This window comes from Pseudogymnoascus destructans (genome assembly GCF_001641265.1).
Source record: "Pseudogymnoascus destructans isolate 20631-21 unplaced genomic scaffold scaffold_2, whole genome shotgun sequence".
In the NCBI taxonomy this organism is placed as follows: domain Eukaryota; kingdom Fungi; phylum Ascomycota; class Leotiomycetes; order Thelebolales; family Thelebolaceae; genus Pseudogymnoascus; species Pseudogymnoascus destructans.
In genome coordinates, this window is record NW_020167521.1 from 155,208 (window position 1) to 173,072 (window position 17,865).

A 17,865-nucleotide genomic window follows, 5' to 3' on the forward strand; every position below is an offset into this window, starting at 1 on the left:
TATGAGGGCAACTTTGTAATTTTGTGCAGCTATCACGTGCCCAGACAAAAGACCGTACGTCAAAGGAAAAAGCAATGTCGCCTCAGGCATCAATCAAGGTCACCCACCTAAATGATCATCTCCCGTACTGGAAGCTCAACAACGCCTTTGGAGGAATCTCGCGCCAACGAAAACTTTCTTTGAACGACAGATATCCACGTCCAAGACAAATTCTCTGGGCGTCAAAATACCGATTTATATCTCAACATTTCTGATTCTCTCGGCCACTATGCGCTGAGAGAAATTGGGCCCGACGACAACCAGCTTCCCGTCCCCTGACGCACGAAGCTGTGATTTTCCGCGTTTCGCAGCCGATGATTGACGATTCGAATCTTATATAAGGTGTCTACAAGCGTGAGCAGCTTCTACGAAGCGCGTTTAAGGCATAGAGCTGCTGTGTGATGGCGTGGCAGGGCCCCCAGGGCTTGGGAGGCAATGGCGGCAGTGGAGATGGCAGCAGCCAGTCCAACCAGCCCCAGGGCACCGAATATACTCTGCAAGGTAGGAGCTGCAGAAATTGCTAAAGCAGAGGGCTCCAGCTGACGGAAGGCATCTAGGTGTTATGCGATTCCTACAGACCGAATGGCATCGCCACGAGAGAGATCGCAACGGATGGGAGATTGAGCGCCAGGAGATGAGGGTGCGCATCGCGTCGTTAGAGGGAAATGGACGGAGAGCAGATGTACAACAGAAGGGGCTGAGGAAATATGTCAGGATGTTAGAAAAGGCACTTGCGGCCGAGCGCAAGAAGGACAAGACAACCAATGGAGTCGCAGAAGAAGTGAAGGAGGGTGAACTCGCTGAAGCTTCAAAATTGAAGCCTCATACTAGGCGTATGTATTCTAAATCTCGAGCCACTAGACAATTTGCTGACATCTCTGAAGCTGCACCTGAGAAGCCGAGCACATCATTCGCAGTCCAGCAACCAGGCGATGCCGACAAAGAGGAGGACCCAGACCGATTGGGTCTGAAGACCTACCTCGACGGGTGTGCGAACGAGTTCACATATCTCATGGTCTCGCCATCCAACCCCCAACCACCGCGCGAGCCCCAAGCGCAACATAACTTGGTTCTGGAGGAGATTGGCCAGGCGGAGCAGGCGGCACAGAGCCAACAGGCGCTAGAGGAGATGTATCTACCAAAGCAGAGCATGCGTGATATCCCCCGGCAGTCTCAGCAAGCCAACCAGCAGGCCCAGCAAAATCTGCCCTTGCGGAATAATGACGCCCAAGCCATTCCAATGGTCCGGGACCAGTATCAACAGGAGCCCGTGCGAGAGCAATACCGGAACCAATCCCAACAAAGTCAACCAGTCGCGGAGGACCAAGTTGCTCAAGTCAACCATACCTTTGACAACTATAGCAGGCCAGCCGAGAATGAGACTGTAGTAGAGCCTCGAAAGGAGGCCCAGACCGAGGCCGACGGCTGGGATTTTGGCGAAACCTCGGAATTCCCCGCGCCCGAGATAAAGATCATGCCGTCGAGACCAGACACCGATGCCTTCCCAATCGCGCCACAGGAGCTACCAAAGTCGCCAAAGAGAAACGCGCAAAGGAGGCGAAGCTCGGGATCACGCAGGAAGAGTGCAGATGGCGAACAACTGAGCCTTGGTGTCGCACAAAAAGTAGACGGCAACTTCAAGGTCCGCTTCGGCCTTAGAGGTCACCTGGATGTCGTGCGATCGGTGATATTTACCGGCGGCGGCAGCCCAGGTGAGCCAGAGCTATGCACGGCCGGCGATGACGGAGTCGTAAAGCGATGGATCATCCCAGCCAGGTACGAAAACGGAATCCACAGCGGCGCAAACGACCTCGACATCCAGCCCTACTTCACTCACCGTGGCCACAACGGTTCAGTCATGTGCCTCACATCCTACTTTCCGTCCGCAAACTTTGCGAGTGGTGGACGAGCCCAAGGTGACGGCTGGGTCTTTTCCGGTGGTCAGGATGCGTCTATCCGCGTGTGGGAGCGTGGTCGCGTAGACCCCAAAGCCGTTCTCGATGGTCATACTGACGCCGTCTGGGCTGTCTGCGTCCTCCCCACCACGTGCGGCGCCATCTTTGGGCAGAATACCGCCTACGGCCCAGCCGACCGCATTCTACTTGCCTCCGGATCCGCAGATGGCACCGTGAAGGTATGGTCCGTCTCCGCCCCACCTACGTTGATGTCACCATCCGGCAGCACTGGCCGCCGCAGCACAGGCCGCCAACGTGGTAACTCAATGAGTTCCGGCTCTGCATTCCCCACCTCGCCTCAGCCAAGCGTTGCCTCTACCACCCCGTTCAACTATACCCTTGTCCACAGCATCTCTCGCGAAAACAGCACCGCGAGCCCGACGTCCATTGCTAGTCTGGGGCCGCGCGGCGAGAGCTTTTGCGTCTCGTATAGTGATGCCGCGGTTCTGGTGTATGACACTCGCACAGGAGAGGAAATGGCTACCATGGCAAGCCTAGAGACATACGACGGCACCACAGCTACCGGTGTTAATGCCGTTGTGGCTACAACCACCGGGCTCGACTCCTCGCTCACCTTTGACGCGTCGCGCGGGCTGTCGGAGGATGACGTGGTCGTTGGTGGCGCAACAGGATCGCAGGCCGGTATCGAAGGGACAGTCATTAGCGGACATAAGGATCGGTATATCCGCTTCTTCGATGCTAATAGTGGTATGTTTTCTATTCCCCGATTCTCATCTCTTCGTCTATCCACCCCTTGATGTGACCCGTACTGATGTTAGATAGGCCAATGTACATACAACATGCTGGCACACCCAGCTGCGATCTCGTGCCTCTCAATGTCGCCCGATGGACGCGAACTTGTATCAGGTGGCCACGACGCGTCGCTGCGATTCTGGTCGCTCGAGAAGCGTGCCTGTGCGCAGGAAATGACGAGTCACAGACTCATGCGCGGAGAGGGTGTTTGCAGCGTGGTGTGGAGCCAGGACGGACGGTGGGTTGTGAGCGGCGGGGGTGACGGCGTCGTGAAGGTTTTTGCTAGGTAGTGAATGGCGGTATACCCGGTGGACGATGTATATGGTATATGATTTCTTGTGCAGTAGGAGCATTTTCGTTGCTTGCGGTGCGTGCATGGGGTGTGGTAATTAGGGAGCGTGGGTGCTTTGGATCGGGTGTCGTAGGGGGTAGAATCTGGGTGTTGTGGTGGTGGAGGGAGTGAGGTGTATATTAGCACATTTGACTGGCTAGAGGAAGAATGAAGTTAAGTGGATGGCCAATCGATCCATTGTAAATGTGATGTCTACGAATTACGGCCTGTTTATGTAGCTGGGGGCAACTATCACAAGTAGGTCAGGTCCGCACAGGATTTTATCATTAATCGCAGAATTCCATCACGGAAACAAGTGAAATTCCACTAGTAAGGAAACTTTTCTAATTGATATTAGGTAGTATGTACAGTGTATATGGATATGTTCTGGCCATGGTTCTCACAACCTATCCAGATCCAATTTCAAAAAACATTAAACTATTTTGAAAAAAATCACTCCAAAACAAAGGAAATATGCTTTTTCTCAAGCCCTTGGCTCGGCTACAACCTCCTTCGTTCCATTCTCCACACCCGTACCGACCTGCTCAACCTTCTCCCCCTTATCTTTCTTGCCCCCTACCATCCCCTTAACCTTCTCAATAAGCCTCGCTGTCCTGCCACTAGTCCTCCGCACGCGGAACAAGTAATACAGGGCGACAGCTCCGAAGATATTGAATATGATGTAGGCCCACACGATCCCGAAATTCCTCCAGCGCTCACTCCACCTAATACCATTCATGCTCAGCTGCTGATCCGCCACGGTAAGTGGACAGTACTCGCAGTTCGCCATCGCCGACGGGTTCATGATTTGGCCTTGGGCTGCCGTGGCGTATTTCTGGAGATAGGCACCACATGACGTGCCAGGCAGCGGCTGCATGACGGCCAGCTCGCGGTCGGAGCAGACGATCTTGCGGTCGTGGAGGCCTGTGGAGACGATACCAGATACGAGGTACGTGAACGGGGAGACGCGGTACATGAAGATCCAGAAGCCTGGAAGGGCCTGCGGAGGCTGGAAGACACCGTTGAAGGTAAGAATGAGCGAGAAGAGAAGGGTTGAGATGCGGGCTGCGGTTTCGGCATCGGGCAGAGCAGCGATGAGCAGATGCGCGTAGGTGCTGGAGAATATGAAGAGCTGGATGCAGTAGAGCAGGATAAGGCCCTGGCGCTCGGATGACTGGAATCCGCCGAGTGTGTAGATGGGGTAGTAGTAGCTGGCGAAGACCAGGATGCCAAGGAGGACCTGGTAGGGGATCTCAACGAGGATGTTGGCGGTGATGAAAGCAACCCAGGAGTAAGCCTTGCTGGGGCGCTCGCGCACCTCGTACAAGTCACGCTGGAGGACAAAGCGCGGTATGATCTGCTGCACCATACTTGACAGAATGGCCGTCAACATGAAGATCGAGAAGATGATATCCTGCAGGCCCTGGATCGACGCATCTGCATGGAAGAACGAGAATCCGATGAACAGCGCCGAGATGACTCCGAGCACGAACTTACTGTACACGTAGCCTGGCGTGCGCCAGTACTGCGCAAAGACGCGAGTGGTTACGTGATACAGTTGCGTTAAGAATGGCATAGCAAATTCGTTGTGCGAATCCTGAGCTTCTTGCGAAGGCTGAGAGCCCATCTCTGTCTTGATGCGGGCGAGCTCGCGTTGGACACTGACAGATTCCTCGCTCCGTTTCCAGACTTCGTGCCAGTCTTGCGTTGCATGTCCGGAGGCACCTGCACCAACCATTGTGAGCATGTACTCGGCAGGGTTCTCCTCTGGGTCACACGGCGGCGCGCCGTTTCTCTCAAAGTAGCTAAGCAGGGTCTCCGAGTTCTTTCCAATATCCCCAAAGTACACGGTCCTACCGCCCTTTGCGAGGAAAAGGAGTCTGTCGAACTCTTGGAAGAGAATTGCAGAAGGCTGATGGATAGTCGCCAGAACAGCCTGTCCGTTATCCGCGAGCTTGCGCAGGAATGCTATAATTGCCCATGAAGACTGCGAATCAAGACCCGATGTTGGCTCATCCAAGAATAGAAGCAGCCCCGGCTTCGCCGCAAGCTCGACTCCAATAGTGAGCAACTTGCGCTGCTCGACATTCAGTCCCTCACCGGGCACACCAACAACGGCCTCAGCGAAGTCCTCCATATTAAGCATCTTGATGACGTCCTCCACGAATTCTTCCTTCTCCTTATTCGACACGCTCTTCGGCTGACGCAGGTAAGCAGAGAAACGAAGTGCCTCGCGCACGGTCGAAGTTTCCAGGTGCAGATCCTGCTGCTGAACGTAGCCGGTCTTGCGCTGGAATGATGCATCGCGCGCCTTGCCCGATACCAGCATGTCGCCTGTAATGACACCCATGGACACGCGCCCCGCCAGCACATCGAGCAGCGTTGTCTTACCCGCACCCGACACACCCATCAGTGCCGTCAGGGTACCGGGTTTGACCCAGCCACTGACGTGGTCGAGGAGGCGTCGTTCACCGCCCTTGACGGGCACATCGTAGCATACATCTTTCCAGCTGAAGACGTCGGTTTGCGGGTCGAGGACCTTGACGGTTTCATCCTGTTGCCTCTCAGCGGCCTCGTCGTTACGGCCGACCGCGAGCGCGTCGCCGTTCTGGACCTCCTCATCGGTGTTGGCCCCCTTCTCGCCCTCAACCATCTGCCTCGGCGCATGGCCACGGCGGAACACAAGGACCTCGGCCGCGCTCTCAGTGTTGCTGTTGAACTCGGTGGCGAGCATGTACGTGAAGAAGAAGAAGATGGTGAAAGCCATCAGGATACCAAAGTTGCGCCACACATGGCTGAAGTGGTAATCGTACGCGGCAGCGAGGAAACGGTCGCCATTGACGGTGCGCTCGCCCGCGACGGCGCCGGCGGTTGCGCAAACGAAGGTTGGGCCGGAGAGACCGGGGTAGGCGGGAACGAGCTGCGAGCAGTCAAAGTCCTGACCGTGCAGCTCGTTGGCGAGGAGCGCTTCGAAGGTATACTGAACCGGATTGAGATACATGATCCATTTGAACCAGGGGTGCATCAGCGGGCTTGGGATGACGTAGCCGGTATAGATGACGATGGCGAGAACCAGGACACCGGCAATCGCATGGGCTTGGGCTTCGGTTCGCGTGGTGGCTCCGATGGTACGAAAGACCATGCTCATCGTGAAAATGGCGACGAAGTTGAACAGGAAGAAGATGAAGAATTGCCCTGGCGTCCGCCGCAGTCCAGCGAGGAAGTACAGTATAATGTTGAAGGCGGTGGAAATGACAAACTTGACTGGTAAATCTGACACCACGCCAGCCATTGCTTCAGCAAACGGATGATAGAAGGCATACGATGCCTGCTTAGACACGATCGGACGCTGCTCATAAAGCTTATTAATTTCCGTGACAGCCATCAGTGCATTAAGCAGGACCGCAAAAAACAGAACACCACCCTTCTGGAAGAAGCTCTGCGTATTACTGGGAGTATTATAGAAAATACTCCCAATAATCAGCGCCATGATGGTCTGCCCAAAGATAGCGGTCATCGTCGAGACCTTGTCATTCCATAGCCGCTGATACGCGCGCTTCGTGCAGTACTTGACCTGCATCGATACGCTGACCGTGTACGGCGACTTGGGACGCTGGTGCTTCGACTGCATCTCCTTGCGGCTGTCATAGAACTCCTGCAGCGTAGGTCCACCCACCGGGTGCGCCGCCTCGTGCTCCTTGATCTCGGCCTGTAGCATAGCATAGGCCGCGCTGCCGCGCCAGTACTTCTCGAAGTCCTCGGGCGTGCGAGGCACACGGTCCTCAAAGCCGGGGCGCGCGCGTCGCTCAACGGGGTTCGTGACCGAGGTCAGGAAATCACCCGTGGTCTGTCGTGGCGGACATTCGTAGCCCATGTCGAGGAAGTACTGCTTAGCGTTCTCACAGGCGCCAAAGTAGATCTGTCTTCCCTCGTACAGTACAACCGCCTTGTCGAACTCGTCATAGATGGCCTGACTGGCCTGGTAGATAGCAAGCAGGTGCGCTGCGCCTGTCAGATTGCTGCTCATACGCAGGGCGCGCGTGAACTCGAGCGCAGTGGCGGCGTCAAGGCCACGGGTAGAGTTATCCCAAGCAGCGATGGGGGCACGCGAGAGGGCCATCTCGGCGATGGATACACGCTTGCGCTCACCACCTGAGACGCCACGGACGTACTCGTTGCCGACCATGGTATCGTACGTGTGCGATAGACCGAAGACGGCCATCATAACGCGGGCCATGTGGTCGGCGCGTTCCTCGCGGGAGAGGTCCGTAACGTGGGCTTGGGATGTGCGGACGCGGGAGGCAAAAGTGAGAGTCTCGCCGACGGTAAGATGGGGGAAGTGCTTGTCGACTTCTTGGTTGTAGCAGAGTTCTCCCTTGAAGTGCTTGGTCATGAGGTTTTGCGGGATGCCGTTGTAATGGATGATCGAGTCCGAATCGACTTTCAAGCCCTTCGTCTCGCCCATCAACGTCTTCAGTAACGTGGAGCACCCGCTGCCAGGCCGTCCAAGCACAACCAACAACTCTCCTGGTTTGACAACTCCCTCAAACTTATTAAGAATGACCTTCTCCTTGCCTCTCCCAAATACCTCCCCCAACCTAAATGGCATCGCCAGCGTCGATCCAACAGTTTTTTGCAGCATCAGACCCTTCCCCGCTCCTGTCACCCTCAGGTCCTTAAATACAATTCCCGCCTTGCGTTGGGCAATCCCCTTCTCGGTGCCCAACCGCACCATCACACGCGCCCATTTATACGCATCGAAGTTTGGGGACGATGGGTCCAATGCAGGATCTCCAGGCCCGAGCTCAGCATATGTGTCCCGACGAGACAGCCTCGAAGCAAGACGATGCAGCTCATCGCGGTCGGTTGGTCGAACGGAGTCGACAACGCCGCTCCGGCGGCGTTCGCGTGCGGCGGTGGCGGTTGTGGCAGTGGGCCGTAGCGGCGCGTACTGGGTGCCTTCGCCGTCATCGTCAATGTCTACTTCATCAAGGTCGGCTTCCTCGTATGCGAGGGGGTGAGGCCTGTGCTCTGCGTCTGTATATACGCTCAAGTGGCCGATCCCTTCAACCTTTGCGTCATCGAGCCCGTGGTGAGGCGTCGAGTGGCCGTTGGAAGCCATTACGGCGTTAATTATTCTCAAAACGCTCAATGTGTTCTGAATTCCGTATTCAAAGCTCAAAAAAGATCTCGTTATAGCTCCTATGGTAGTTGGAGATGGTAAGATGAGTAGTTGGAGAATTGAGATTTCTCCTCCTTCCTCTCCCCAACGGGGGGAACCATCATCCCTATATCATAAGCCAGAGACAGTTTTCCAATTCCGATCTAAACAATGCCGATCCCCACCATTGACGGCATTGGATTGGCCCTGGTCGCCCTGGATCCTAAGTTCGCCCAGCGCAGACACCGCGCTGGGCTTTAGCTATAAAGCATGTCGTCATAGAAGGGCCCGCCACCACCCACGGATGTCTCGACGGCCGTCTCGCACCGATGTTATGCAGTCGTTCGGAAGTATAATTCGTCCATAATCGATGAATAAACACGTTATCCAGGAAAGACGCTGTAAGGAACACCGGGAGGACGAAAATTTGGTGGAAAATAGTGAAATAATACTGGAGCTGGAATTGGGATGTTCTGGTTCCGACAAGCTATTTTCTATTTTTGTGACTGCGACTTTCTTTCGGTGCCTCGGCCATGATAACCCCCAACTCCGATTCGCCAACAGTACCATGCATTGGCTTAGCCTTAGGAGATGGATTTTGCTTATGAGAGCATAATATCCCTGTAAATGATAAAATACCGGCCGTAAGCAAAAAGCTTATTAAATCTCCGTAAACAAACCCTTCACTCTGCATAAAAAAGCCACGCAATCCCTTCACAGGCCCATTTATATCTCCAATAATTCCAATACTCCAGCTCTTGGCCCACACATGATACGAGGTGAGACGAAGGAAGACGGAATAAGACGTAAGAAGATGAAATAAGATTAACTTTGACCGTTGAGCCGCGAAGACCCGATCCTCTACGATGTCTCAGTGGCAAAAGTGACGAATGCGAGTGACCATCATGAGCTGGCGCACAGTGGAACACTTCTAACCCTACTATCACTACTAAGTACTAAGACTTAGGAGATAGCACTAACATCGCGATTAACACTAAACTTGCCGGGTGGGCTCGACGGAGGAACGAACAATGCGCCTAGATCACGGTGACCACGCTGGTTGAGTGCCGGTCGGAGAAGGCGGCGAAAGGGCCGATGTGGGGTTGAGGTCGGGGTTGGGACTGATAGGTGAAGATCGGGGGGGGTGATGCTGAGGCTGCTGAGGGATGAAAATGGTCACTAGATCGATGATGGATACAGACGGGCGAATGGAAGTATATTAAAACACTATTTCCTCCCCCCTTTCCATTTCACTCGTATTTTCCACTTGTCTCCCATCGCGCCTTCCCTTACACCTACATCCGGTCCTTCGCGCCTTCCCTCACCACATTCAGTGATAAGCGGTCTTCGTCACCACTGGTGCTTGCCACCACTGTCCGACATGGCAACGGCAAGCGCGCTCGATCTCGTCGTCCTGGAAGTCCTTGAGCTTCGGCCACTTGGGCAGGTACGTCTTGCAGCGCGAGTTACCGAGTCTGCCGCCGTAGTTGCCCAAGGGGCCTTTGTCGCCGAGGCTGCGGGCAACCCAGCGGTTCTTGATGGTCGTTGTGGTCGTGATAGCGCTGGATGTGTTAGTACGTGTCTCTCCATGCCGCATCACTGAGATATTTGTCGACTTGGGGGGAAGGGATAAACGAGAAAGAAAAGGGAACACTCACTCAATCTGCTTAACCTTCAACCACTCATAGCAAAACTCTAAGCTATCCTTCCTCTTGTTCCAAAAGCAACCATGGAAATCAAACACCAACCTCGGCGGGCAAGGGGGCGAAGTTGGTGCTACCGTCACCACTGGTGGTGTGGTCCCAGAGGGAGTTGGGTACTGGCAGTCATAGACGTTGATGCGGTCCTTGCCTCCGCACTTCTGGCTTGGGTTGCCTGCACAGGGCATATCGCACTGCTCGTTTCCATCGGGCGCCGGCACACCAGTTGAAGCAAGGGAAGCCGCACACCAGCACTCCTTACCATACTCTGTTCCAGCGAAGCGGAAGCCAAGGGCGATACAGGCAGCGGTGCATGTCTCGTGGGACTGGTTGGCATCACCGCCCTCGACGGAGGTTTTCAGCGTGCGGCCAGAGGTGGAATCCGTGTAGCATCCAAGGGACTTGCAGCCGTTGACGTTCGGCGGCTTGGGGATGGCGGCAGAGCAGTCCCAGAGATCGAGATACTCCTGGCCACCGCAGGTCTTTGAGGAGTCGCCAGAGCAGGGGAAGGTGCACTTGGATGCGTCGATGACTGGGGGGGAGACGTTGTGAAGGACATCACCGCACCAGCACTCGAAGCTGTATTCGAGGCCGGCGTACTTGAGACCGGCGGCTAGGCAGATGGCGCGGCAGGACTCGGGGGTCTGGGCACCCTCGTTGATCTGGGAGTTGAAGGTGAGGACGCGCGATGGGAGGCCGATGGGGTCGGCGTAGCAGCCGAGATTGACGCAGGAGGTTGCTGTGGAGGTTGGGCCCGAGGTAGTGGTAGTGGGTTTCTTGGTCGTGGAGGTGGTGCATGGCGGCTTTGGGTGTCCACCGCCGTTGTGGCCTCCACCAAGGCCAAGGAGACCGCCTATGCCTCCAACGATACCGCCGAGGAGGCCACCGAGTCCGCCGAGGTTGACTCCCACACCCACACCCACACCCACGCCTACTCCCACGCCCGCATTGCCGTTATCGGGGTTTGGGTTTGGGTCTGGGTTCGCTTTCGCGTTGGCCAGGACGACGAGGCCCGCAGCAACAAAAGAAGCAGAGATCTTCATTGTGAAGGTAGGTTCGAGATGTTTCGAGAAGAAGTAAGACAGATGTGGGTGGGTAGAAGGAGGTGCGATCCTAACAGCAGATCCCCCTCTCTAAATACCCCTTTCCTCCTTCACTGACGATGCCTCACCTCACAACCACGTGCCGTTCTTGTCTGAATTCTCGCAGTTGACAAACACAGCTTCAGGCTGCATCCCCTGGTCTTTCTGCCATGGTATGCCTCGCTTCGGTACATTCCGCGCGCGCTCTGTTGTTCATTCCTCACTCTCGTACCTTTTTTCAGCCCCGCTCCCGTCCGTCTGCAGGTCCCCAATAAAGCCTGCAGGGGCAATATTGCCACCTTGCTCCATTGCTTATCCGCATCTGGACGGGCTGACCCCTACAGACCGTGCATGGTCCCCGTCTTCCTATCTGGGCACTCGTGGTCTCTGCCAATCTTCTCTGCAAATGCGCATGTGGACTGGGCATGGTCAGTGCCGGCGCCTTGTTGGGAGAATACCAGTCACTTATCCCACGGTAGATGAGGGCATATACCCAGGGAGGTAGTATTGAGACGTAAGCGCCTGTATGGGGCTCGGACGGGGCCACCAACAAGCTGTCCTGGAAAGAGAAAGGGGGAAATAAAATGAATGGAAAGGCTCGGTAAGGGACGACAGGAATGTGTTGACCACGGACCATATTGAGTATAATTTGCACAGTATGCATATCCTTCCAGTGTGTATGGAGCATATTGTGCATACCCCGTACATAACTATAACTGCATATTCTTCCTGGTTCGCATCTCATCCACACAGCATAGCGTCGCACAAATCTAGCACTTTGCTCGTTTCCGACGAGCTCGATAGAGGTCGATATAAGACAAGTCTGACCTTGGCCAGCGGATGGGTGACAATGATCAAGACCGAACACTTTAGCACAAGTGAACTATCGAAGCGCTAACCCTGTTTAACCCCAAAACCTGTGCCTGTCTGTGCGCCGGCTGATCGTCAGGGTCTGCTGCGCCGTGGTTCTCCAGATCAGCGTGTTTATATGATATGTTTATATTGGTGCCGATGTGCCTGTGTTGCTATGACCTATGGCCTATGGCGGCGGGGCATGTGAGCTCCGATTGGCGGGGGGGAGGATGGAGAGGCGCTTCAGAAGATAGGTCGGGAGGATGCATCGAGTTCAGGGAGATATGCTTCAGTTCGCTAACTTTGTCCTGTTCCGCCACTGACCAGCCGCCTTGTCCGGCTTCAGGGCCCGAGGCCTTCTGTGCCACCACTGCGAAGCTCCCGTGTCCAGCTGCAAGGCTACGCGCCCATCTGATGTGCCCTACAGCGCCTGCCCGATCCGAGCCGACGGAGAAAGCTGCACGTGAAAGATGATCCCTCATGTCTCAGGTCGTTCCAGTGCACCACAACATGGCAGTCACCGGCGAGTCTCACAAACCCACCCGCCAAGTTTGAACCACAAGGGACCCTACAGCGTCGTCCCGAATACTTCTCCGCAAAGGCAAGATGCTCAAGAGCGGGTATATTAGAGGGTTTTAGCTGCTTGACCATCGGTTGAATTGACAATTACCGGTTCTAGTAATTGCCACGCTGCCAAGTGAAGTATTCGCCCTAGCCTGAAGTAGTAGTAGCCTATAGCTTCGGTAATATCGGAATGCAACGCTGCCTCCTCAAACTGCGATTGAGGCTTTAGATGTAGATATATATATATCTAATGTTATAATCACTATGCCAACTCATAGGCAGCGGGTTATAATCGCTAAGTTACAGCTGCTGTAGCGATTATATTCGTAGAGCTCTACGGCGGCCACGATATAGACTACCGTTAGAATATCAGCACCACGAAATTGCATCCAGCCAGCCAGATATCATATAACCACTATCGAAACAACTAAGTTATACAACCAATTAAGTGATTAAATTATTAAATAAAATTGACACTATTCTCACTTTAAACAACCCTGAATCCAAATTCTCTTCTGCCCTGTTAGTAGATATGTCCTCATCTAAACCACTAAATCTTATAAATCCAGGCTCATCGTCGTCATCTACCTATGATCCCAACCACCCCATTGTTGAAATCAATTGAATATTGGCTTCTTCTTGGATCTCTAACTCCTGCACAATTTTTTCAGGATTAGGAATTGGATTAAGTAAATCAGGAGGCACCTTCTGCTTTGCTTTTAACAACTAGGTAAGCTGCTGCTTTCTTAAAAGCTCGGCTTTGCAGGCCTTAACACCACAAATATGAAGCTCCTTTTTGACCTTATTTAAGGCTATTCGTGCTCTGAATTTTGACTTCCACCCTTGAGTTTCCTTCTCCTTTTTAGCCTTGTTAGCTAATTTTTTCCTGAGCATCTTTAGCTGTTAATGGACCACACACACGTTGCTTGAACAACATTGTGGCTTTTAACCTTTGCCTTTTGCTAGCTCGCAACGTTTGTAGATAGTAAATCATACTATAGAACAGCCAACTCTCCTTAAGCAGGGACGTTTTTAGTACTGCGCACCTAAGAATCCCATTCTTGTGCCGATGGACTTTATAAAAGGTATGTTGCCTGCTAATGCTGTAATTTGACCTCTAAATGTATAAATTTTGTAGGAGTCTGTAGAATTTACAGTAGTCTATAGCCTTTTTAGACAGTGTATATACCTTCAATTTTTTCAAGGCTTCTTTAGGGTTTATTAGTCACATTCCAGCTTCATGAAATGCTCCTATAATTGTGCCTTTCTTAAATGTTTCCTAGCGGATTTTGCCTAAGTCTCGAAAAAATGAAGCAATATTATAATCAATATTAAGATTTCGCATTGCATATTGAATTGCCTTCTTGTGCTAGTGTTTGTAAGGCTGAAAAACACCAACATCAATCAGCTGCATCATATGTGTAGGATGTGACAGGAGCGGATATAAATGAATATTCATCGCTGTTGCTCATATGACAAACTCTGGTATTGTATGACTAATATAGCTATCTATAAGAAGGACTTTTAATGGTTTATTAGGCCTAGCACTAGAATGTTTAATGAAATGCTCTAAATAAAGCATTGCTAGTTTGCCATTTGTATAACGTACATGTATAGCGAAAGCGCCAAACAAGCGAAAGCGCCAAAATGATGCGGTGACCAAACCCCCCAACTAAATGTTAAATTCCTCAACAACAAAACATGCCCCATAAAAACGATGAAAGCCAATTAGTGCTAGCTATCCAGGCTATGCAAAGCGACCCAAAGTTACGCCTTCGAGTTGCTGCTAGGATCTATTCTGTGGACCACCGCAAGCTAGGTCGTCGTCTAGAAGGTGTACCTTCACGACGCGATATCCAAGCCAACTCACGGAAATTAACTAACCTAGAGGAGTCTGTCCTTGTTCAGTATATACTCGACCTAGCTGCCAAAGGGTTTCCTCCTCGGCTGTCTGTTGTTGAAGATATGGCAAGTCGACTACTTGCAACACGCGACGCGTCACGCGTTGGGTCGCGTTGGGCTTCAAACTTTGTTAAGCGGCGTGTAGAGCTCCAGACACGCTTTCAGCGCAAATACGACTACCAGAGGGCTAAGTGCGAAGATCCAGAAGTTATTAATGGCTGGTTTGAGCTTGTGCGTAACACAATTGCGAAATATGGTATCGATGAAGCAGATATCTACAACTTTGATGAGACTGGGTTTATGATGGGCGTTATCTCAACTGCTATGGTTGTAACAAGCTCAGACGGGCGGGCAAAAGCAAAGAAGGTACAGCCTGGTAATCGGGAATGGGTTACAGTAATCCAAGGCGTTAGTTCTCAAGGTTGGGCAGTACCACCATTTATCATTGTTGCAGGCAAAAACCACCTTACATCTTGGTATGAGAATAGTGGATTTTCAAGCGATTGGGTGATTTCTGTTACTGAAAATGGCTGGACTACAAACGAGAGAGGCATGGATTGGATTCAGCACTTTGAGAAGCATACAAAGGCCCGGAGTGTTGGTGGTTATCGCTTGTTAGTCCTTGATGGTCATGAGAGCCACCACTCAGATGAGTTTGAGGAGTACTGCAAGGAACACAACATTATTACGCTTTGTATGCCTGCTCACTCTTCTCATCTACTCCAGCCACTTGATGTTGGCTGTTTCGGCCCGTTAAAGCAGGCCTATGGTCGGCAAATTGAAGATATGATGCAGGCTCATATTTCTCATATTACAAAGGATGACTTCTTTCCTGCCTTCCACGCTGCATTTAACACTACAATGACGGAAAGTAACATTTGAGGCGGGTTCCGAGGGGCAGGGCTTCTTCCATTTGACCCTGAGAGAGTGATATCTACACTTGATCTTAAGTTAAGGACACCAACGCCTCCAAGCTCCCGCCCAGGTACTGCTCAACCTTGGGTTTCTCAGACACCAAACAACCCAATTGAAGCTATGTCACAGTCTACATTTATTAAAACTCGGATTTCACGCCATCAAAATAGCTCTCCAACCTCAATCTATGCAGCTGTTGACCAGTTTACAAAGGGTGCATCGCAAATAATGCATCAATTAGCACTGCTAAAGGGAGAGAACCAAAACCTACGACAGGCAAATGAAGTACTAAGCAAGCGCTGGAGAGCTAGGAAAACACGACTACAGCAAGGAGGATCACTTAGTCAACAAGGGGCGCAAGAGCTACAGGATGAGAGGGATGTTGTGCAGCAGGTAGAGCAGGAAATAAGGGCAAGCCGTGGTCGGAAGCCAAGGGAAGAAACCCGTGCCCGTCGCTGTGGCAAGTGTGGTGAGACTGGGCACAATGCGCGCACGTGTCAGATTGTAATAGACACCTCTGAGGAAGAGGACTCCGAGTAGTTTCAATTGATTTCTAATGTTGTGGTAGATTTATCGCAATGTTTGTCGTGAGGGTAGATAATTTTGGCGCTTTCGCTTGTTTGGCGCTTTCGCTATACATGTACGTTATCTAGAATTAGAGAGCAATATAAGCTCATTGCTGCTTAGCTTTTCATGATACCAGGACTCTATATGTTGTCATCCTTATACAATAATCACTAGTGGAATCACTTGTCTAATTGCACAGATTGACTCAATTATAGTAATAGACCTGCGATTTTCAGCCATTAGAACATACATCCTAGTACTGCATTATATAATTCTTACGTGGATATGTGGAAATGGCCCTTTAAAACTACCCTCTTTCCCTTTGTATGTGTCATACGCTTATTTATAATGGAGTGTAAGTTGTTAGCATTATGTTAGTAGATGATACTTTGCGCATGAAGTTGTTTAGTCCTAGTTGTCAATTTTTGGATATATCTACAGACTGGTGTTGTAACAGTAATGTCGTCCTTAATTGTTGAATTAAATAACTTATTTACATCTTGCAGAATTGTGAGGTTTAGGTGGCGAGCTATTTACAAAGACTTAATTAAAAATATCAAATTGTTCTTTCTTACTTGGGTGTTGCATCTTGGGTCATCGTACATGTTACGATCGCAGATCACAGAGCTAGCAACTATGGGAACAGGCAGCTATAGTAACCACTAAGGTTACAAGGGATTGCTAAGCGCACAGCTGTATATAATGAGGAATAGGCTCCCCTTCTTCCTTCCTTTCTTCTTCTTCCCTCTTTAGATTCAATCTAGCTTACTCTACCTAGACTAGCATCATGACCTCTATGACCATCATAACAGTACAAAGCGCTCTTTGCAGATTAAAAGGGATTAACTAGCACTATACTAGGTAGATTCAATGTTTTGATGATTGCATATATCTAATCGCACTCGAATATATGCTTCTATCCATTCATACTTCTATATACATACGAGTTGTGCTTGGTTTAAGTATAACAGTGCTGCTGTTAGTCTTTTTTTAAGAGGGCTAAAAATTGCAACATCAAGCGGCTATAGCAAGTGTGATGTATAAGGCAGTAAGATAAGAAGCACAATTCGATTTTAAAGACAGTGTGATATAAAGCTACCACTTATATGTAAATCATAACGTGTTTCACATGTAAGTGGCCTACATAAGCGAGTGGCCTACACAAGTGAGTGACCTAGCTTATTTTACACCAAAAATCACAAACTTTGTAACTAAATATCTTAACAACAGTTAAATAATAAATTATAAAACAATGTACTTAGCCTTTTAATGTATATGTATAGTGAAAGTGCCAAACAAGCAAAAGCGCCAAAATGATGCAGTAAATAAACCCCCTAACTAAATGTTAAATTCCTCTACAACAAAACATGCACTAGAAAAATGATGAAAGCCAATTAGTGCTAGCTATCCAAGCTATGCAAAGCGACCTAAAGTTACGCCTTTGAGTTGCTGCTAGGATCTATTCTGTAGACCACCACAAGCTAGGTCGTCCTCTAGAAGGCTTATTGTTACGACAAAACAAGAAGGCTGGCCAACTACAGGACAGGAAGGAGGGAGGTCGCATGAGACCGGCCCTGGTACCTGGAGGGGCAGCGGGGAATAGTAGTTCCGAAAGTATCACGTGACGGACTCGCAGGATGATGAGAAGAGTCCTAAGAGTCCAGGACTCCGAGGACTCGAGTGAGTTCCCAGGAGTCCACTAGGCACGTGATGGACTCGCAGGATGATGAGAAGAGTCCTAAGAGTCCAGGACTCTGAGGACTCGAGTGAGTTCCCAAGAATCCACTAGGCACGACGCCACTATATAAGTAGATAGTATTTCCTTAGATAGGAGCTTCGTGCTCAACTCAATACAGTATTTGTTATATACTAGTAACGTGTTACTTGAAGCCTTTGTGTCTGATCCCCTGCCTCCTCTGATAAGTAAACCTTTACGCAAGAGAACCTCTGTGTCTTCTATCGTTTAGAAGTCAGCGTTACACAAACCTACAAGTCACTATACATATTTTGGCTTATCACACCAACAACAAGAGCAATACTACTC

At 51.1% G+C, this 17,865-nt stretch overlaps 3 protein-coding genes across 3 annotated transcripts; 1 reads left to right on the forward strand and 2 right to left on the reverse strand.

The window, feature by feature from the left end:
* The first annotated feature begins 24 nt into the window (after positions 1-24).
* Positions 25-3,390, forward strand: VC83_00722 (uncharacterized protein). Its single transcript, XM_024464409.1, has 4 exons — positions 25-540; positions 597-872; positions 924-2,702; positions 2,778-3,390. The coding sequence occupies exons 1-4, from the start codon at positions 441-443 to the stop codon at positions 3,035-3,037; spliced, it is 2,415 nt and encodes an 804-aa protein (XP_024328012.1). The 5' UTR covers positions 25-440; the 3' UTR covers positions 3,038-3,390.
* On the reverse strand, positions 3,383-8,695 carry VC83_00723 (uncharacterized protein). Its single transcript, XM_024464410.1, has one exon. It carries the CDS (start codon positions 8,198-8,200, stop codon positions 3,563-3,565), a length of 4,638 nt encoding a protein of 1,545 aa, XP_024328013.1. The 5' UTR covers positions 8,201-8,695; the 3' UTR covers positions 3,383-3,562.
* Positions 8,696-9,569: 874 nt separating this feature from the next.
* VC83_00724 (uncharacterized protein) lies at positions 9,570-10,982 on the reverse strand (the record flags this gene model as incomplete). The annotated part of the gene is made up of 2 exons (XM_024464411.1): positions 9,570-9,801; positions 9,898-10,982. The coding sequence occupies 2 exons, from the start codon at positions 10,980-10,982 to the stop codon at positions 9,570-9,572; spliced, it is 1,317 nt and encodes a 438-aa protein (XP_024328014.1).
* Between the last annotated feature and the right edge of the window lie 6,883 nt (positions 10,983-17,865).